Source organism: Helianthus annuus, chromosome 13 (genome assembly GCF_002127325.2).
Source record: "Helianthus annuus cultivar XRQ/B chromosome 13, HanXRQr2.0-SUNRISE, whole genome shotgun sequence".
Classification (NCBI taxonomy): domain Eukaryota; kingdom Viridiplantae; phylum Streptophyta; class Magnoliopsida; order Asterales; family Asteraceae; genus Helianthus; species Helianthus annuus.
This window is the reverse complement of record NC_035445.2, coordinates 2,396,230-2,418,462: the sequence shown is the minus strand read 5'-3', so window position 1 is coordinate 2,418,462 and position 22,233 is coordinate 2,396,230. Positions and strand designations below refer to the sequence as shown.

The following is a 22,233-nucleotide window of genomic DNA, read 5'->3' as shown; positions in this document are numbered from 1 at the left end:
ACTAATCTATAACTTGTTACTAAACTACTTATTAGGATCGTTTGCCCAAAATACCCATCAAGGGCATTTTGGTCAACTTTAATCCCATCATTTACGACGAAAGACTTTCCTACATATTTAACCTCAAACATCATGTTTAATTAATTTCAACACTTTATTACTTACTTGAACTAAGAAGTGATTACGGAAATCACTTACCTTATGCGTCCGTGCTCGTATCCGATTCCTCGCCTTTTCTTGACCCGTTATCCTTTCATGCTTGAGTCCGTCACGACGTGATTCCTATACTTTCATTTCATCGAAACCACGCTCTTATTAGCATACTCATTTGTATATGTAACAATCATATCATTCGCATAATTCATACTTAACTTTCCTTAGTCATTACTAACAAGCATTAAAACATCTAGTCAACTTCATATCCTTTCCAACACACGTAATTCATCGGGTAATCAAAATTAACACATATTTACCTATTCTTATCAACATCGACTTTCACTAACATGCATACGACATGATTTGTCAACCACGATATTTAATATCTTCGAAATCCAAATTCATTATCACACATAACACATAATTAGTGCCTACATACTAATATCTTCAAAACGCTACATTTGACAACCATATCTTATAAGAATCAACTTAGCATAATCCTAGCATCATCCTTTGTTAGTGAGGTTATATGCTATATATATTTAGTACATGTTCACTTTTAACCGTAATTAAGGAATTAGTAGACCCCATAGCAACCTCACCCGTTTAAACACAATGTACAAGCTTCTAATGCATAAGTTTGACCGACATATACTTTCAACCCGAATTTATATACGAGTACCATCTAAAGCATATTTTTCCAAGTTAGTAAACTACTACTTTTACCACAATCGCTTTCTATACATGTAAACTCACAACTTGCATACAATTTCACTTTCTAGCTTCACCTAGTCATTTTATCGAGCACTTGGTGTGCGTACAACCTACTATGCATAGTTTACAACTAGTTCAAGTCTAGTCATTAACTTCCAAATTCTCAATCACCAAGAGAGTGTTCAAAATCACATTCCATTCATACAATTAACCCTAAACTAACATCACAAACCCATTTCAAGCTAGTAACAAATACATCAAACAAGGATTGAACATGGGTAGAACACCCATGTCGCTACCTTCCTTCAAAGTTGTGGGTTTCTTCTTAAATCATCAAATTAACCGAAATCATACATAATACACGTTTTGTATAGCGATTCTAACACATTATCACGCTTAATTTCATACCAATTCGTGGATTAATCAATAACCCACATCATGTAAGATCAACAATTCACAAAATTCAACTTACCACATGTTCATCTTGTCTAGATGATTAAGAATATAAGCTCATGCATCCGATTTCTCCCCAAATTCAGGTTCAATTCTTGAGTTCTTGATTGTAGTTGAAGGAGAAGGGTTTCCCCTTTCCCCTTGCCCTTGTGCGAACGACCCAAAGCCAACAACCCCTGGCTTCTTTTTTTTTTATCAAATATATATCACATTTACACATTAGCCCCCTTGTCTTTCAAGATATGTTTAAATTTGTTATTTCCTATACTAACTTGACCTCTTTTCTTAATTTAACTTAGTTACACATATGAATCTAAACTTACTGTCATTTTCTTACGGTACCATTTTACGGTCACCATTTTCTGTTATTTAACATCAAGGAAATAATATTATTTCATAACATACGGATTTGGGGTGTTACACCATTGGGATGGCAACAACCTTAAAAGGTTCCATGTTTAACCAAAACGTGTTACAAATAGTTCAAAAGTTGTTCTATTCCCCTAGTAATCAAAGTACTTTAAAATGAATGAACAATGAATCAAAATTTGTCTTTTTATCCTATAATCAGGTTGAGAACCTAGCAAGAAACTCCATGGCAAGGGCCATGTAAGGGGATGAGCTCCCAGGCCACATCGCTCAATAGGTTCAAGGGTTGAATGGACCTATATAAGGGGTGAGTTCCTAAATCAATACAACTCCATGAGACTCAGAGAAATCTTAAAAATCATGTCTCATAGACGGGTTTGAACAGCCTACACCAAATGTTCCTTAAGCCCCAACATTGGCTTACGAACCAAAAAGACTCTAAGTGAATGTCATACATAGGATAGAGGTTGTATCTTCTTGTTAAAAATATCCTAAGGCTAAGTGACTGCAGCACTGAACCCTTTAAGGTATAAATAACATAAGATGCACCACCCAAAACAAAGACAACATACAAAACCAATGAAAACACAAGGGAGTAAACAGAACAACACAATAGACATAACAAGATAAGTTAAAGATAGCAAGGGCCCTACTGGCCATCAAACATAAAACATTGTCCACAAGCCTTCAAGGCTTTAACCACCAAGGGATCTAGACGATTCCTTTAAAATAAAAAGATGTTCAAACAAACAACCCATAACATTATTCGACATGCTAAGAAAGCTATGAATTAAGGTTTCTTCTTCACTTAGCAACGTCATGGATGGTAGACTTTGATGCATCATCCTTCTTCAAACCTCCATCATCTTGGGTCTTTTTAGCCTTCCTCTTTTTCCTCCCTGCTGCACCCACTGCCTCGGAGGCTTCAAGGTTTGAACCCTTTGAGCCCTCACCACCTTCAGAACACGTTTCCTCGCTATCTCCGGAGCAAGGACGTTTCTTCGAGAGGGACTTCAACACTTTGTTACAAACAGCCTCATTAAGGCCCTTGGGTTTTAGCTCCTGCAAGACAGGCAAAGGTTTACCAAAATACTTGGAGACTTTACCCACATAAGGGTAAATAATATCCCTACCTTCAAAACAGTTTCCTTGAAAACTTCGAAGGATTTGGGTTGAAAAAGAGAAGACTTTTCCTAAGGCTCCCCAGGCTTACAAAGCTTTGTAACCAGCAAACAAATCTTGGTGTCTCCCATGAGCAAGAAGCTCGGTGTACACATCACCCAAGACCTTTTTGAACTCCGATGAATGGAGAAGATAGTTAACCACTTGCTGGAATTCACGCTCAATGAGTTGGGTTTTAGCTCCGGCAAGTGAAGTCTTTAACCCTTCTTTCTCCTCTAATAAGGCCTTTTTTCTGAAGCTCCAAGGCAGCCTTATCGACCCTGACTTGAACCTTGTCAGTCTCCAAGAGCTTTTCCAATTCAGTCTTGTGCGGGAAGAAAATTCCTAAAAATCTTCAAACAGCAATGCTTTCTCCCTCTTAGCATATCCCTCAGCTTCTTTCAAAGCAACCATTGAAGATTTCATCTCATCCCTCTTCTTTGAAAAGACTTCATATTCTTGCATCCTTTCTTCGAAATCGGGATACACCCTCAAGAAGCAAGGTAGCAAGGTTGCAAGCACCCATCATCATTTTCAAAAACATCAGTTCATCGTCCATAGATGAGCAAGAACCTCGAACAACAGGAGAATCAAAGTGGGTAAGAACATCCTCACAAACGGATGAAGGCTTGAAGCTGTCACCAACTGTGACCCTCCAATCCAGCACATAAACCTCTTTTTGATTAACATTGGTGGAACCTTCACCACCCTTCCTGAAACCCTTCAAGCTCACAACCTTCTTACCTGCTACTTTACCCTCCTTAACAATCACCAAGGGCAACTCCTTGTCTTTTTTTTTCTCTCAACCCCAACTTCCGAGTCGACCGAATCCTCTATGTCATTACTTAGTTCCACCGGCTCAGAAGCCGATGGTTGGTCAGCAGTATTTATCAAACAACAGCTCGAACGACGAGTAGAGAATTTGGAAGCAACAACTTTGGTGAAACCCTTGACATTGGGAACGTTCACATAGCCTGAACCCTCGAACCTATGTTCAGTGCCCCTAACAACAACATCTTCGCCGGTTGTAGCCTCGGCATCTCCAAACACAACATCAGATGTGTCATCGCTCTTGATAAAGTCTAAGGCAAACATAACTGCAACAAATAAAATATAACATAAGCAGAAAATACAAAATATCATATCTTGATCATCTCTCACGAGCACAGGGTCACGATCCGGCTTGTCCCACAACTTGCTAACATCCACCAACACTAAAAGATGTTCGGGAAAGGGACAAAGCCTGGAAGGACACCCCCTAATAAACTTCAATAACCATCTATCTCGTGTTTGAAAGGTTCAAGCTCATTCAAAACAACATAAGGATGCCTCCAAACAAGCCTGAAAGGAACAATGGACTCTGAAATCCAGAAAAATCGGTCCTTCAAAGAACCAAAGGTAGTAACCATTGAGGAAGTCAAACAAACATCAACTTGGGATATCTCAAACGTGACCCAATCGTCGTTCTTGGTCAAACGGAAGAAACATCGGAACAACAACGATGGGTCATACCCTATCATAAAACCTCAAAATGTAAAATCCCAGCAAGACCTTGAGGACGCAACTGAACAAACGACACACGATAATACTCTAAAATATTCAGAACAAAGACTGAAAACGGATGACACAAGTTGGAAAACTCGAAATGACAACAATAAAGAGCAATCAAACCAGCGGGACACTGATCGATCGATTTATGTAAACCCAGAGCCACCAGATTAAACTTTGGATCGATCCCCCATTATTTACAAAAAGCCTCAACTTCCTCTAGTGAGACAAGAATAACTCACATACATATCTTTGCTAGCACCCAGGAGAGACGATCGAAAGAAAAAATAAAGTGAAGTCTAGGCAATTATTATTACGCAAAAGGCAAAAAACTGCCATCCATCACATTAACTGTCATTTCAAAATTCAAATCCAAAAAACTTAGACACCTGATAACCTTTCAAGCCTTGAAGCCTTTAAGCAATAAAAATCGTGTACAAAAGTCAGAAGCATTTGAGCTTACACCCCAAATACCTCTGACTTGGGGGGCTGATGACAGGGGTAGCTCAAACCTTAATAAACCTGATTAGAAACACAGCAGCTTAAAAGGTTGAAAGGTTAAAAGGTTCGGAAATAAGTCCAACGGTCATGAACAGTAAAAAGACAAGTCAGAGCCTTGTCACATCACTCTCTGCGTGTCCAACACTCTCACAGCTGTAAAAGAGAGTATGTGCACAGAGAACACGCTTTTACCCGCAGGTCTAAACCCTTCAACCCTCAAATGGGCAAGTCCCTCACTGTAGCCAAGGATCACTGGTCAAAGGCTTCCTCTTATAGAATATTCTTTCCCTATAAATAACAGCCTCTTGCCATTCATTCCAGCCATTCAGGATCAGCAGATATCACCCTAACTCTCTGATTCTCCTTCTCCCTCTTGAGAATTAGCTTCATGCTTGCTTCTCTTCTTCACACTAAATAATTCATCTTCTCCAACGATCGCTTTCTGGGTTTTCTAATCAGCTCAAGATCTAAGGAGGATAAAAACAATACTAGTGAACCTCTCTCCACGTCTTGCAAACGTGGGGGGACCCCACGACCTGCGTTAGGCTAATCTAACCCCTGAACCCTTTTACCCAGAGATATCGCTACATGCCTTGGTCTTGTATTTGTTGCATCAACAATTTCCGACCCGCGAAGTTCGCGGGTGATAACCTAGTGTGTGTATATATATATATATATATGGGTAGGGATCCTAAGAGAAGTCCATCCTATTTGAGAAACTTGAGAAGCATTCTGGACCACACATTTTCCTAAGCTTTTCGTAATATACACATATGTATAGTTTAAAATTGACTATATACATATATGTATATTGTCAAATCTTGAATTATACATATATGTATATAGTCAATTTTATACTATACATATGTGTATATTACGAAAAGCTTAGGGAAAATGTGTGGTCCAGAATGCTTCTCAAGTTTCTCAATTAGCCTAGTGCTTCTCACATGATCCTAACCCTATATATATATATATATATAATACCTAGGGCCAAAAACAATTAGTTATCCACGCAGTCTGAATGACTAAATGTTTTGGTGTTTTTTCTGATTAATAAACGGAAAACCATTATTGTTGTTGGTGAAACAAAAACATTATTGTTGTATTGTAGCTATTATTTTATGTATTATTTCCAACGTATTTTGGTGACAAAAGTGATGTATGCAATACACAAATAATCATTAATCCAATCCATGATGAATATCGGTTATTAATATATTTTTACATAATCAATGTTTGATTACGTGCATGTTATCTCCATTAGTGTTGGATTTCATTGTTCCTTAAAGTTGAACACTTCAGTTAACATCCGACATTAACAATTTATCACACATTAAAGAATGTGTTATAATTATTTTTTGAACGCGGCATTTCATTAAAAGGGAAAAAAGCTTCTAGCCAGGAGCTAAAAACGACAAACAGGGAAAAAAATTCACACAGTGAAATCAAAACAAGATTTACACAAAGTCTCCCACCCCAAATTACGGACACCCATAGAAAGCATGTAGATCGGGTTGTCTAACCTGTTTCGCCACATGTAGCACACAAAGACGAGGCGGTTTGTACCCGTCTTTTGTTGACAGTTGCCATAATCCCAAAATAAAGTGCAAATGGAATCTCTATTTTCTTTGTTGTACATAAAATCAACAGGAGATTATATCAGATAGTATGGTATAAAATGAATGTGCATGAATATGCTTGATGCATATTGATGAAATGATAGATTATTTATGTTACTAAGCTACAACCAAAATGGTGACTTTGAAAGAGGACAATCTTTTGGAAAGCTTTACCGATCGACTAATTAAGATTTTCCTAAAACTTTAAGAAGAAATATAAATATATAGGGACGATATCTCATAACAACGGGAATTATTATTATTACTATATTACTATATATTAAAAATTACTTTACTATATAGTATAGATTCAACTTAAATGAACAGTAATTATAATGTATTATAATTATATATTAATATACTAATAATTATTATTATTATTTTCTTTACTTTCTAAGTTGGATAAGTTTGGTGTCAATCAATACTGGTATCGAAAATACCGGTACGGTCTGGTTCATTATCGGTACATGAAGGTAAAAATCGGTACCAGCCTGATACAGAAAATGCCAAAAGTCGGTACCTGATTGAGTTTGAAAATCTTTTAGTTCGGGAAATTCGGTACTGCTACACGGTACCATTTGCTCATCCCTAATCAGAGCTCCGTGGCAACCGATACCGAAAATACCGATTACGGTACCCATGGTTGTAAAAATCCCGACTAGGCACCGATTAATCCCCGATTAATCACCGATTAATCTCGATTAATTTTCGATTAATTACAATTAATCCGATTATATCCGATTAATCCCGATTAATCGCTAGTCCCCACCTCACCGACCGACTAGCGACTAGAGATTTCTACAACCATGACGGTACCGATATATGAAGGTAAAAATCGGTAGCGAACCGGTACTAGAAACGCCAAAAGTCGGTACCGAATTGGTACTTAGGATCCTTCTGTTCGGGAAATTCGGTACCGGTACCCAATATTATTTGCTCATCTCTAACCACGGGTTTCATACGAACAACATCATTAACATACAACTTTTTTGGTTGATTTTCTTTCGATTATTTTTTACAGTTTTTTACATTTTCTTTTTATTCTTGTTAGTGGTTCCGTGTGCAACGCGTTCGTAGTAATTTTAAAACACATGTAAACACAGACTAAATAACAAATAAAGTTCCCCGCAACACGGCTAGGGTGATAAACCTAGTTAGCATAAAAACGTAAGAAATATCATAAATAATAGAAACTCATGTTAGACCTTTTCATTTTAATTTAGTTTCATTTACCTTTATCATCTTCTATAATCTTTAATTACTTCAATATTTTCTTTAAATCTAATTATATATATCTTAAACACAAAGGTCGGTGCACAGACCAAATTACCATATCTGCCCTCACCCAACCAACCAAATTACAAAACTGCTCCTAAGAAATCTTTTTTGTTGCGCCATCATCTTCCACACACTTGCCAGTCCTTCAATCGATCGCTCACGTTTCCACCGAACACCGCCTATATTGTATGTGTCGTTGTCTTCCAGCGTCACCACCAACGTGGCCACCACTGTCCTCCGCCGCATTTGCCGTCAAATCCCCCTCCGTCATCCTTAGTTACCTGGTAACAGCGGCGATTAGGGTTTCGGAGACGCAACCCCGATTGAAACGATGTTTAGGGTTCCGGCGACCTGATCTGTTTTCTGATGTAGCAAAAGGAGGCTACGATTTCATGATGTAAAAAAAAAAGTTGAGTGCTGCAGTTGCACCAATTCTTGAGATCAAATTGTCCATCCCTAAGTCAAGTTTCTATCTCAAGTTCTATACTTCTATGACACCAAGGCAAGTTAATCTTCAGCATATCTATACAACCTAATAAAAGCCTTAATTAGGGGACACATGTCCACCATCTAGAGCTCCATTTTAGTGTTTTCCCGCTCAAACTTCTATTCCTTTATGTGATGGGTAAAGCGGACCCGTTTGATGTAAATGGGTCATCATTTAGCATGACTATTTATTTCTTATAACCTAACCAGAACTTCACTTTTCATCCGGATCTAGGGTTTCTTCATCTTCTCCCTCTCATCCATCTCAAAATTGAATCCCATCACCAAGGTACGATTCTCTTTTTTATCAGACAATTCTTGAATCTTGATTATATGTCTTCTTATTTTCTTACAAACTTTCTAATTAAACCCTAATCATTCTCCGACAAGTACCACTCTGATTGAATCATACTCGGTCTTAAAAGTTGGAGTTCATATCAAGGCTTCAAATCAAGGTCAGATCACAAATACTTTCAACTAAACACGATGATTTTATCAATATTTAACATTCAGTCTTCGTTCGGATTGTTCATTCATTTGATTTTCATTCGTTATAACCTAGGGTTTGTTGATCTTCGATTTGTTTTCTTTTCTGACAAACAAATGTCGTCTGCACAAAGGTATAATTTCGATATTTATATATTATTCAGGTTTTGATGTTCGTCTAATAGATTTCGTTTGTATATTGTGGAGATAACTGGTCAATTCTATCGTATTTAAGGATTTGTATCATTCGGGCCATTTTAGATGATCCTGTGTTTATAATTTTTTTTTCCATATCTGATTTTTTGCAATCTCCTTATTGTCCTTTGGTTCAAGAAAATCCATTCGAAAGGACCCAAACATCAGGTAACCAATATATGTCAAAAGTATCATCAAATAATTGTTTTTTTGGTTCTGTATTTTTGGGACAACTTCAATTCTGTGACCTGGTGTTTCAGACGATTTCTGCTATTAATATTATGTATAGATAGTGTTGTTTATTTGTTTTTCGTTTTATTGCAGCAGTCATACAATACTGGATATTGCATTAAGCAGAAATAATAATAAGTAATGTCTTATACCACGACGATTGAGGTACAGTTTAAGTTTTTTAAATATGGTAAATATTATCTATCCAAAATTTAAGTTTTTTAAATATGGTAAATAATCTCATTATTTATAATTTTGACATATTTATAATTTTGACATTTTAGTCAAACTTTTAACGGTTTTGACTAAACTTATAGTAAGGCTTTTTCTAGGGAAACTTTAGAGTATTTTTGTTCGTTTCAAGTCGCCAATTCTTCCATGTACTACACTAAATATTGTTATGGTAAATTTATAGTTATATTTTTGTTAACTTAACAAAATTTAGGCAAGTTTTTAAAATGAATTTCTTTCATTTCCATAACTTTTGCTAAATTTTCTTTTTAAATTTATAAATATGGTCATTATTTACGCATAAAATAACTTTTGTTAAACTTTTGTTGAAGTCAAATTTTGAGATTTCAATTAAATAAGAAATTATTTTTTCCTACAATATATTTATCGTAATTAAAGCATGTTCCATTAATTTTGGAAATGATTTTAATTTGAATTTTAAATGTTCCCGTTGATTTCATTAATTTTTATTTAGATAATTTAAATTACTTTCCTTAATTTTTATTTAGATAGCTAAATGACTTTCCTATAATATATTAATATATTTACTATGATCAACGAATTTTAATAAACTTTGAAAATAAATAGGAAATGTCAAAGTTTAAATTAGATTAATTTTTACACATGGAATTCGTATACAATTAGAACTCCCTAACAAATTATAAATCTTTATTTGCAGCAACAACAGCAGTCGGTCGGTCGAAAGACAGGCTCAAAATGCTTGCGGTCCTCAATTTGGTGAGGAGTGCATAAGCCTTGGGTTAAGAGGCATAGCCTAGGTAGGTATTCTTTCATTATATATTTACTTTTGGTTAATCTTTTTCTGCAATAACTAGTCAAGCTAGACTCAAATACTATTTCAACTATGGTGTATACCAGTTAGGAGTTTGTAAGAAATTTTTCAAGCTCGAGTTCGATTCTTCATTATTTTCTAATTACTTTTTGTTATTTATAGAAACTTTTGTTTATTTGCATCAACTTTTCGTGGTCTCATTAAAGACTTACTCGAAAAATTACTCAACCAAAATAAGAGCTTTGAACTGAAGTTATAAGTGTCTTGACCCCAACAACAAATGTGTGATAGGAACCGCTGGTAAAGGGGCAGCCGCTACCGGTACCGATTATGGCATCGGTGCAACAGGGTCATGTTGGAACTGTTCTTCAACAACACCATATAATACCCGTGTAAGTGTTCTGCATTAGGCTTAATTTAAAATATTGATTGAGTTTTTTATTTCTTACTTTGTGTAATAAGAGGTTAAAGGGCATTTGTCTAGGTAAGTTTTTAAAATGAATTTCTTTCATTTCCATAACTTTTGCTAAATTTTCTTTTTAAATTTATAAATACGGTCATTATTTATACATAAAATAACTTTTGTTAAACTTTTGTTGAAGTCAAATTTTGAGATTTCAATTAAATAAGAAATTATTTTCCTACAATATATTTACCGTAATTAAAGCATGTTACATTAATTTTGGAAATGATTTTAATTTGAATTTTAAATGTTCATGTTGATTTCATTAATTTTTATTTAGATAATTTAAATAACTTTCCTTAATTTTTTTAGATAGCTAATTGACTTTCCTATAATATATCAATATATTTACTATGATCAACGAATTTTAATAAATTTTGAAAATAAATAGAAAATTTCAAAGTTTGAATTATGGCATCGGTGCAACAGGGTCATGTTGCACTGCTCTTCAACAACACCATATAAAGCCCGTGTAAGTGTTCTGCATTAGGCTTAATTTAAAATATTGATTGAGCGTTTTTGATTTCTTACTTTGTGTAATAACAGGTTAAAGGGCATTTGTTTGGATTGTAAATAACTAAACAAAAAAGGGTGATTTTGCGTCCAATGTAAGGTTGCATGGCATTGTGGGATCAGTTGCATTGTCTGTTTAACCTCCCAGTCTTATTTTTAAATTGACCACCCTCCCGGAGATGAAGCCAACGTATATGAAGAAATGAGAAACCAACTTAAATCACAACTGTCATAGATTTATAAAGATACGAGGCAAGTTTACTTATTTATAACCATGTAATGTTGCATTTATTCTCACGGTTGCATTTTATTTTTTATGTTTTTAATTTTTTATTTGTTAAACGAGTTGTCAGGTTGCCATGGACCACTTTAAGTAATTTCATGGCAACATTTTTATCTCTTAAACAGGTTGTCAGGTTGGTGAAAGGTCTACTAATCTAAAACTTTATATTCTTCATTTGATTTTTTTCTTATTAATTTATCGAATCTGAAACGGGGTGTTGTATTTTCCAGTCGAGCATCTAATTTCGGACTATTAAAGTTTGATAACAAGGGTAAAGTTATCTAATTTGCTAAAAAACCAAAAGGTGAATAGTTTCATGCTATGGTGAGTATACATCACGTAAATAATTAACACTTATGATTTTAAAGTCATTTTCTTGACCTTTTGTTCTGTTTTTGCATATGGTTGATACAACTTTACTTGGCTTATCACAAAAAGAGGCTAAGCATTACCGTAGATTACATCATCGGGTATATATGTGTTTTAAGAAAGATGTTTTGTTAAAGCTACTAAGCTGCTTTGGAATCACAAATTTTATCTTTTTTTATTGATAATACAAGGTATTACTTTTGTGACACTTACCATTCAACGTAATTCATCAAATGTAAGACTTCTTATGTTTTGTGCATGTGGCCACCCGATCATTTTGTAATTTTAATTTGGTACTTACATTGTTCACCTCAAATTTCCAAAAACAGGTTAGGTGTTTTGGGCAAAGGGTTAAAATGGTATTTTCAGGGGACAAGCCGTTTGATGTTCAATTCCTTCAGCTCTTCACTATGAATGTGTTTTCCCTGTTGTAGCTAGGTAACATATATGCATCCATCTTCGTCTTTCTTCTCATTATATAAGCTTTGTTTGGTTGTGGTAGGAGTTTGTGTTTGTGATGTTATAGGATTTGGAGTTGTAGCTTTCTCAATTGTTCGTTGTCTTTTTGTTTTGTTCATTGTTTTCCATCCATTAATTGTCATTACTTTTGTTCGTGACCAAGGTTTATACTTTCTTGAATGGCTTATTTGAATTTATTTAATGTTTAGTGTTTTCATTGTCATACTACCCCTGTGATTACAAAGACGGATGATAACCAAGAGGGTATGTTCTTTTCATGTGTAAGATCTATCAACGACTCTCAATAAACGTTTATATTTATATTGAATTCACAGTTAATTATATTTATTCTCATTGCATTCTAAATAAACGTTTTAACTTTTATATCTTTATCTTAATTTTGTCTATACTGTACTGAACTAAGTAATAATTTAAGACTATAAAGATTTCTAATCGTTTGTTCTTAACTCCTTTGTTTGTTAGAGGGGACGGGGTGGAAGCGTGATACACAAAGTTCACGCGTGGAATTTTCCAAAACGAGTTATAACACCGGCGCCACTCAAACAATAACGCGTGGAATTTTAAACGCGTTAAACCCAGCACGCGTGAAACTTTTGAGTTTTATAGGGTATGACTTGTACATTGTGCATTAATACTTGTATATTGGAATACCCATCACTAGTGATTCCACCCCTAGTCCATTTCTATCACTAGTGATGGAAATATGGTTGATGACATGGCATTTCCTGATTGGATAGTGGGAGTGATGGAATCCATCACTAGTGATTCCACCCCTAGTCCCCTTATAGTGTGTGCCAGCATGTGAAATTTTATTCATTAAATAGGAGTTATTATTTAGATTATTTGTTCTTAAAGTAATGTTTGCATTCACATCTAATTTAGCATCACTGTATATGCTATTTGTTTTCATTGTATATGCTATGTGTTGTTTAATATGTTTGACATCTAGAAATGAAATTTCATGACATACATCGTGCTTCTTAAGATTCTCCTTAAGTATTTGTTGATGCTTCTTATACTTTTGATACACAGAAGAAGCAATTTATCATGAATTCTTTGTGGTTTCATCAATGTATTTACTTGCAATTTGCTATTTATAGGTTCAAGTTAGATAAGAAAAAGACACCAATTCAAGAATCTGAAGTTGGATATCCATAACAAGTATTTAGATACTTATAATTATATTTTTTCATTATCAAAGAAATTTACAGATTTGTAAATTATGTTAAGAATGTTGTTATATTTCACGACGTATTATTTATTCCACCCCGTGAAGTTCGCGGGGTTTTAGCACTATTTTGGTTATAAACAACTTGGGCGTGTTGATGGTAAACCTGAGAGTTCCATAATGATTTCGTTCGGATAATTTCGTTATGATCATCATATACGTATAATATTCTTTGTCAATACCTCTACATATTATTTAGTCAAACCCGCGAAGTTCTATAGTACGATGCTTCGTTTTATTTTAATCTTTAACTTCATATTTCCATAATAAGTTTACGCGTACAGTTTCTTTATGATCAATAACGTATTTTTTTTTCTAAAAGTAACAAATATATCATTTTTCAACACCGCGAAATTCGCGGGTATTAGCACTAGTTAGTATAATATAATGGGTGTTAATTGATTATTTTTGTTTTAATTTGTGTATATTTAAGAATATACAAGGCAAGAAAATGCACAGTGTCTTCATGTTTTACACCAATCCTATATCTCATGTAAATCACCCTTCACTGTTTTGAAATCAATAAAAGCATTTAGATGTTTTCCATATAGTACTTCTACGCATACTTAAGTAGTTAAGTGTTAATTAGAGATGTTGATTTCGACCCATTTTCTTGAAAATAGGTTGATTTGAGTTCTCCAATGAGTCAAATATATAACTTAAGAGCATACATAGATGTGAAACAGGTCAAGATGGAAGTCCCCAGATTGTTATTTAAATATTTGCAACTTCTTGAATGTATTTACCAATTTCTTTTAGTGCACCGAACAGCTAGCGGCCTATGGGGAATTAGTGTCAATCTGGGGGCTTAATGCTGTTGATACGACAAATTACAACATGGTGGTTGGGCTCCGATGGGCCTACATATGTATGATCGGACATCTCTAATTATAAGTTTCTAAATTTATTTGAAACAGAGCCCATATGGGGGGACATATTATCACCAGCCATCGTTTGACCTCCCGGTGCTGAAAGGAACAACGCCGTTGACGGGTTTAACTTACTTCTTTATAATTTACAAAGCTCATTATTTTTCTTCTTTATATTTATTTTGTTATTAGTTTTTGAATAAATATTAGGACCCACCGGAGAGACCAAACGGGCATCATCATCATGCAGGGATGGAGTCAGAATGTATCAACTATGGAGTTTATCCAGAATACTGCCTGGAGGGAACAATTCTGATCAAGAACAACCGAACAAGATTGTTCTAATGGTTGTCATGAGGTAACTTTGTTCTTTTTTAAAATATCGATGATAAAACCAATAATTTTCTTAAGTGTGTGAAAATCATAAAAGAAATGTATAAATTTAACTAAATTTGTCATAACCGGGTTTGATTTTGTTTCAGTTTCCGAAACTATCAGATAAGGATATTCTTTCTTGTTGTGAACGAGGCGTGTAGAGTATATGCCGAGGGTATTGCAGTAAAAGCAGCTGATTTGGATATCGCGGGTGTTATGGGAATGGGATTTCCACCTTACAGGTTTCATGCTTTTATATACATTTTTAATCAGAATTATATAAATATAATATATATTATAAGTTTTTAACATATGTTTTGTGTACAGGGGAGGGGTTATGTTCTGGGGAGATTCAGTTGGATCTAAGTATATATATATGAGAGGTTGAATGAGTGGTCAAATATGTATGGGGACTTCTTTAAGCCATGTAACTATTTGGCCCAAAGAGCTACACTTGGGGCTCCGTTGGTTAGATTCTCTTTAATCATTTACTTTACATATATTGACATTTATGGTAAATATTGAATGTACTATATAATGTTTTTGTAGAGTTCACCGTTGGATCAAGCAAAATCGCAATTATGAGAATGGACGTCGCCTATTGGTTTCATGACCCTTGAACTAATCATGCTGATTCTTTCGATGACGATCTCAACACCATTGAAGCTGGTTGGTAGGTAAATTTCTTCAACACATACATATATGTTCCTGCATACGATTGAAGAAGATGACCAAGGTACTATTATCCTCAGAATTTCTTTGTAGTTTGTTACTATTTGATTTAGGAAACATACAATTGTACTTTGTTTTGTATGTATGCAGGGATTGATTTAGGCTGGTACAAATATTAAAATAAAATGTTTTCTTGATAGTGTACATTAGTAATGGCAAATTTACGATTAACGAGCCAACACCATGCGGTGGGCCGCTTTGCTGTATATGTCATGTATATGTTAGTGTCATCATCGTAGCGCGTACATGTAAGGAAGTCGCAAACGCTAGGTTGTCGCCGCAACGCGCGACACAGGTTAAAAACTAGTACTAATAAAAAAGTATGCTTAATGCCACATGTTATTCTTATACTAAAAGCAAGAGGCTACTTAATGCCACATGACATTCTTTCATTCAATTTACTACTACTACTACTATTATTAATTAATTACTTAATACAAAAAAAATAAAAAAAATCTTTAACAACTTAATACTAACAAATATTTTATTGTTTACTTAGAGAATGATTATTTACTTTTGACTTATCTAAAATATATAGTTAGTCATTAATAACAACTCTACTTATTATAAACAATTTCAATTAATGTCAATGTGACAATATCTTCTTATTCTTAAAATTATTTTTTTTACTATATGTTTAAAATATCTATTAAATAAATTATAATTTTATATTATAATAATAAAAATGGTAAAGAATAGGTTAATCCGATATTTGAAAACCGGTTTACTTTCGTGCTTTGAAAACACTTTTAATGTTATTAGACTCGTGTAATAAACAGGTTTAAGGATAGAATATCTTCATAATTTTTTAATGCAAGTCTATACTTACCGGATGTCCTAAATGAAGTTATATTTTTAGGCTTGCCAAACCATTGATAATTACCAAAGGTCACTGTTCCAGTGATGTTATCAAGAAATATTGATCGAAAGAATGGTTTATGTAATGGAACTCGACTACAGGTCCTATCACTGGGTGATCAGGTTATTGAGGCACTCATATTATTCGAAGTAATACTGACACTTGAACGTTTATCCCTAGATTTCGTTTAATACCGCCAAATAGAAGGATTCCATTTAAATTGGAAAGAATACAGTTTCCTCCCACCTTATGTTTTGTCATGACGATAAATAAAAGTAAAGAACAATTTCTATGTAAAGTTAGTTTGTTTCTAAAAGAATCGGTTTTTACACATGACCAATTATTGCGTCATCTATGGTAAAAAAATCATTTGTGAAAATTTTTGAAGAGAATATAAATTTAAATAATTTATAAATTTACTCTCTTTAATTATATTATTAGTATTACTATATTTTTTTAAGTCCGATTAAAAAATGATAACGACATATGGTATGTCTAAACTATTTTTAACGGTGCCCCTAACATTAAACATAGATCTTTCGGTGATATGTGTATCCGTCAAAAATTCCTTGATGAAGGGGTATTAGTCAATAATACGTTGCTCATACTCCCTTGGGAAACATGGCGAGTGTAAAAAACTAGCGACAAAGTAACCGTGTAATTTGCCAAAACATACCCATATGATCATTATCTGTCAACACATACATTTTTTCGTTCAATAAATATTGCTCGACAATATTGAAACCATAAAACATATGTACTACACATGTTTGTTTTAGGTGTACTCAATATCTTATGAACCCTTGAGAAACCATGAGTACACGCGGAAATCAATTTCACATGACCAACACACACGAAGCTGTCCCTTACACCATATATTTAACTTATCATTTTTTTAGTTTACTTATTTGTATGTGTTGATTTGTCAGTGATCTAAATTTGTCGTTAAAAACAAACTGTGATATTGTGTTGGTAATATTCATTTTCTAGCAGTGTATGATCAATAAAGTTTATTACTTTGTTGTTGTGATGAGTTTAAACTAGACAAGTGTCCTCTATTATTAACTGTACGTTGATCTAATTAACTCATTGTTACTTCTAAATAAGATATGAAAACTATGTAGCTTAGTTGGTTGGCACTCTATCTTCTATCATTGATGTTTAGAGTTCAATTACACCAAGCTAAAATATATTTTTTCATTCAAATGCCAAGCCAATGGAATGTCAGGTTTTATTCATTTAATACTCACGCGTTGCGTGGGGCGTAAAAGTAAAACTGTGCCAAATACCACAAATCCGTCAACGAAACTAAAGTTGCGGCGTGTTAACGCGTAATAATTAGACCGAAATATAAAACATAGAAAAGAATAAAAAAGTCGATTTAGACCTGCACATTGCGACGAACCTGTTGCGATTTAGGACCAAAAGTGCACTAATTTTAACGTTATTTTACTAATTTCGTGAAAACAACTTTAAAAGAGGGGGATGGTTAATCATGCATCATGTAGTGGCGTTGATAGTTAAAAGACAAGGGGATACATGCACTAAGGCTACCCGGTATGGCGAGGCTCATCCCCAAAGGGATGGGCCGCCACGTCACCGGAAGTGAGTATGGGCCTAAAGGGGATGGACCAAGGGGGTGGAGGATGGGGCTAAATATATATATATATATATATATATATATATATATATATATATATACATATGTATGTATGTATAGTTATATGTGTGGAGGAGTGGCCCGTCGCACACGTCCTTGGGGCGACGGAGAAGCCGGGACGGGCATAGGGGGGCGATGTGGGGGTGCGGCGCCATGGCTCGCCGGGCAGGGCCACCCCCATACCGTTTAGTCTTATCAGTCTTTTAGTGTTATGTGCCTTATGTCCAAGGGTTAATGCAAAATTACTAGTGAGCTGGGGTTTCACTGGAAGCAACCTCTCTATTCCTACGGGGCAGAAGTAAGGCTGTCTACATCTTACCCTTCTTAGACCCTATCTTAGCTTTGCTATTGGTGGGATTTACTGAGTATGATGATGATGATGACATTGCGACGAACCTGTTAAATGGTAAAAAAATAAATGACATAAAAACGATAAATCACGCATTCACGTTGTTGTATGTTAACTTGCAAAATTTAGAACGGTACGTAAAAGAGTTGAACTACACGCACACATTGCGTCATGTTAACATGCAAAATCTAGAACGAAACATAATACGAAAAATTTGAGAAAAAATGGAAAATATAGAGCACCAAAGTTAAAAGTAAAAAAGTTGCCGGTTTAAATCACAAAAGATGAAAAGTTTTGGTTTAAAAGTAAAAAATTAATTTTGTTTTGAAAAAAAAAAAAAAAACCTTAAGCATTAATTACAACATCTCTATGCTCAAAAAAGTTATAAATTTATACTAACTAGATGTAAGACCCTGCCGCGTTGCGGTCGGGGCTTACAAATTCAGCCGACATGGGTTAGTTAATAATTAAGGGGTTGTTTGTTTACCTCTTAATGAGGGTTTGAATGGTTCTGACCTCATACTAGTTCAACACTTAATGATTCATATTGTTTGTTTCGTGAGTAAATGTCTGAATGTTTCAGATATTTGCATCTGAATGGTTCAGACATTTGCATCTGAATGGTTCCGACATTTGCATCTGAATGATTAATTATTATACCGAATTTCAATGGTTAAGACCTCTAATCTAAATTGGTCAGACATTTGTCTCTGAACGGTTAAGCATTATACTGTCTCTTAATAGTTCAGACCTCATACTCCTCATACTGCTTAATTGTTGCCATAAAAAGTTTACATCGAAAAGTAGAGCAAATCGAATTTATATCGACACGCACATAAAAATATGCACATAAAAATTAGTTTTTCTTAAGTAAAAGAGATATAGTTGTAAACTCGAAACAAATTATTAGTAAAAAAACTTCATAGGTTAAATACGTTCGTAAAATCGTGTCAAGTAGCACTAATGCCACAACACTGCCAACAACCACCAACATCAGAAGAGCTTGTAAAAATAAAATAAATAAAAGAGTAAAAAATAACACCGAACGAAAAACAGCCGTAGAATCGTTGAACCACGTACGCCCGTTGCAACGTGTTAATTCAAAAAAATTAGACATAAATGTAAAACGTAGAAAAAAATAACTGAGTCGATCCAGGACATGCGTGTTGTGACGAACTTGTCAAATGAAGAAAAATAGACGTGTTGCGACTGCCTGTCAAATGGGAAAAAACAGACAAAAAACGTTGAATCCTAGACCACATGTGGCGTGTTGACTCGAAAAATTTATAACGAAACTTAAAAAAAAAACTTATGAAAGATGAAAAGTATGGGGGGACCAAAGTTGAAAACAAAAAAGTGTTGGGGTTGAATTATAAAAGATGAAAAGCTTTTTGATAAAAGTAAAAAAGTCAAAGGGTTAAAATGCAAAAGACTAAAATCTGAGGGTTAAAATTGAAAAAATGCAAATGTTTTTTGAAAAACTCCCAAGGCTTATATTACAACAACGTATAGCACAACTATGTTGGAAATTTATAGTTTGGAAACTAGTATTAAGTCCCCCCGCGTTGCGGCGGGGGCATAAACCTTGTCAAGTAGCACTAATGCTACACAACTACCAGCGACCAGTAAAACCGGAAAAGCTCATAAAAACAAAATAAACAAAAAGGAAAAAAATAATACCGAACGAAAAGCATATGTAAATCGTTGAACCACGCATGCCTGTTGCGGCATTTTAATGCGAAGAAAATAAGACTGAAACGTAAAAATAGAAAAGAAAAAGTAAGTCGATCTAAGACCATGCGCGTTGCGACAAGCCTATCAAACAGGGAAAAATAGACGCGTTGTGATGGTCCTGTCAAACGGGGAAAAATTGGACGAAAAATGTTGAAACCTACACGCACATTGCGGCGTATTCACTCGCAAAATTAGAACGAAACGTAAAACGAAAAATTTACAAAAGATGAAAAATATGGGGATCAAAGTTTAAAATAAAAATGTGTTGAGTTAAATTGTAAAAAATGAAAACTTTTAGGATAAAAGTAAAAAAACAAAGATGTTAAAGTGTAAAAAAAATGATAAACTTTGAATTAGAAATGAAAACTTATTTTTTTATTTTATTTTATTTTTTTTTTTGAAAAACTCTCCATGCTTATTGTACAACTTTATAAAACACCAACGTGTTTCTAATTTATAATATGGTAATTTTACTTTAATCTTTTTAATTTATTAATTATTAATTTTTTTAGTTGGCTGTTTTTTTTTATTCTTTTTAATGAACGAAATCAATACCATTTGTTACATAACAAAAATGTTGGTGGCTGTGGGATTCAAACATACGTTTTTATTTACCTTAATTTTTTTTACATTTTCTTATTGTTAGTTGTGTTATACTGAGTGTCGAAGCTATGACGTACTTTAACAAATCAAAATGATACCGATTGAATTTCTTACTCGTAACAAACCGAAACATTACAGACTAAATTACCGTCACATCACGCTAGAGATGTAGAAAAATCGCCGCCTGCTACGAAGCGTGAGCTAATTAATATTCTTTTTAGCACACAAATATATATTTCTCAAAGAAGAAAATGGGTTTTACATGTGCTCATGTGAACTCCATGAGACCCACCAGAATTGACGCTTATTATTTTTGAACAAGTGTAGAAACGATACGAGACTAGCTTTTTTACCGTTATAAGAAAAAATGAAAAGTATAAGGTTGGAATGCAATTTTCTCCAACATATTATACACACACACTAGAGGGTGTTTGCATGATGTGAGGTAGTAGTACATCGATACCAATAGTCACGTAACATGTTATTTTTTAAATTAAAAAAAAGCAATTTACTTAAATTATAGCGAATGACATGCTCGTTTTTTATGATGTGTTTTTAATATGTAAAATTACCTTTTTGTTCTTCTTATATGTATCATATATGTGTTTAGCTATAGGATCAAATACAAATAAGTTATATGGTTCGAAGGTAAGAAGGTACAAAGTGATCGAAGGAAAAAAAACACACGATGACACTTTCGTAATTAATGTAAATGGAGTTACGCTACTATTTACAAGTAACATAATTATTATTACTCTAGTATATTTTTTAACAGCATGATTACTCGATATGTAAAACTTAGGTTTGTAATTGATTATTAAATGACCTTCGGTTAGACTCTAGCTTGGGTTGAGCTTAAGTTCATCTAAGCTTGGCCAAATTTAAGCTTTCAACAAGCCATCTTGTAGAATAGCTTGTGAGGCGAGTATACACAAGATGGTTTAATGACGAAAAGCTTAAGGTCAAGGAAAGAGACAATCTATAGAGCATTCACATCCGATCCTCCGTCCCATCTTCTATTCTTAAGTTTATGAGAGACGACGACGACAACAAAACATAGCAGACACATCTAGATTCCATCCTGCATCCATCGTATTTTTATGGGAAAACTTACCACTCCCTCAAATTTGTTTCTCACTATTCATTTCTCATATCTTTGTTTTAAACTAGTTGATGCCCCGCCCGTGTTACGGGACGATGGCCGAATAATTTTCAATCAATTAATAAAACACTACTATAATTTTGTTAGGAAAAAACTAAAACGATGATAAGACCGTATTTTTCGGATCAGGGCAAAACTGTAATTTTTCAGGACTAATGAGCGAGTGTTAGGCAGCTCATTGACACGGAAAAATTTAAATCGAGTCAACCAATTAAAAAAAACTTTAATACTTTTGCAAAAAAAAACTAAAACGATGGGAAAAAACGTAATTTTGAACTGAGGGCGAAATCATAATTTTTTTCAGGGATAAAATTGTAAATTAAATGGACTAAT

The 22,233-nt window shown here is 34.2% G+C and overlaps 1 protein-coding gene across 5 annotated transcripts; it reads left to right on the top strand.

Annotated features, from left to right (window-relative positions):
- Window positions 1-13,948: 13,948 nt before the first annotated feature.
- On the top strand, window positions 13,949-15,778 carry LOC110897337 (peroxisomal fatty acid beta-oxidation multifunctional protein MFP2-like). Of its 5 annotated transcripts, none has more exons than XR_004875977.1 (5): window positions 13,949-14,425; window positions 14,637-14,784; window positions 14,909-15,043; window positions 15,129-15,269; window positions 15,351-15,778. XR_004875977.1 is itself a non-coding variant. In XM_035981501.1 (4 exons), exons 1-3 carry the CDS (start codon window positions 14,690-14,692, stop codon window positions 15,187-15,189), a joined length of 291 nt encoding a protein of 96 aa, XP_035837394.1. In that variant the 5' UTR covers window positions 14,619-14,689; the 3' UTR covers window positions 15,190-15,269; window positions 15,351-15,778. The 5 variants fall into 5 exon arrangements, 1 of the variants encoding a protein (XP_035837394.1); XR_002568556.2 differs by having other exon boundaries at window positions 13,949-14,550; window positions 14,619-14,784; XR_004875976.1 differs by having other exon boundaries at window positions 13,950-14,784; window positions 15,351-15,478; window positions 15,624-15,778.
- The last annotated feature ends 6,455 nt before the right edge of the window (window positions 15,779-22,233 follow it).

Bases quoted from the DNA above. Each gene is read 5' to 3' on its own strand.
- LOC110897337 (XM_035981501.1), top strand. From the start codon at position 14,690: ATGTATCAACTATGGAGTTTATCCAGAATACTGCCTGGAGGGAACAAT. The intron at 14,785-14,908 runs GTAACTTTGTTC...ATTTTGTTTCAG, and splicing joins GTTCTAATGGTTGTCATGAG to TTTCCGAAACTATCAGATAA. The intron at 15,044-15,128 runs GTTTCATGCTTT...TTTTGTGTACAG, and splicing joins ATGGGATTTCCACCTTACAG to GGGAGGGGTTATGTTCTGGG.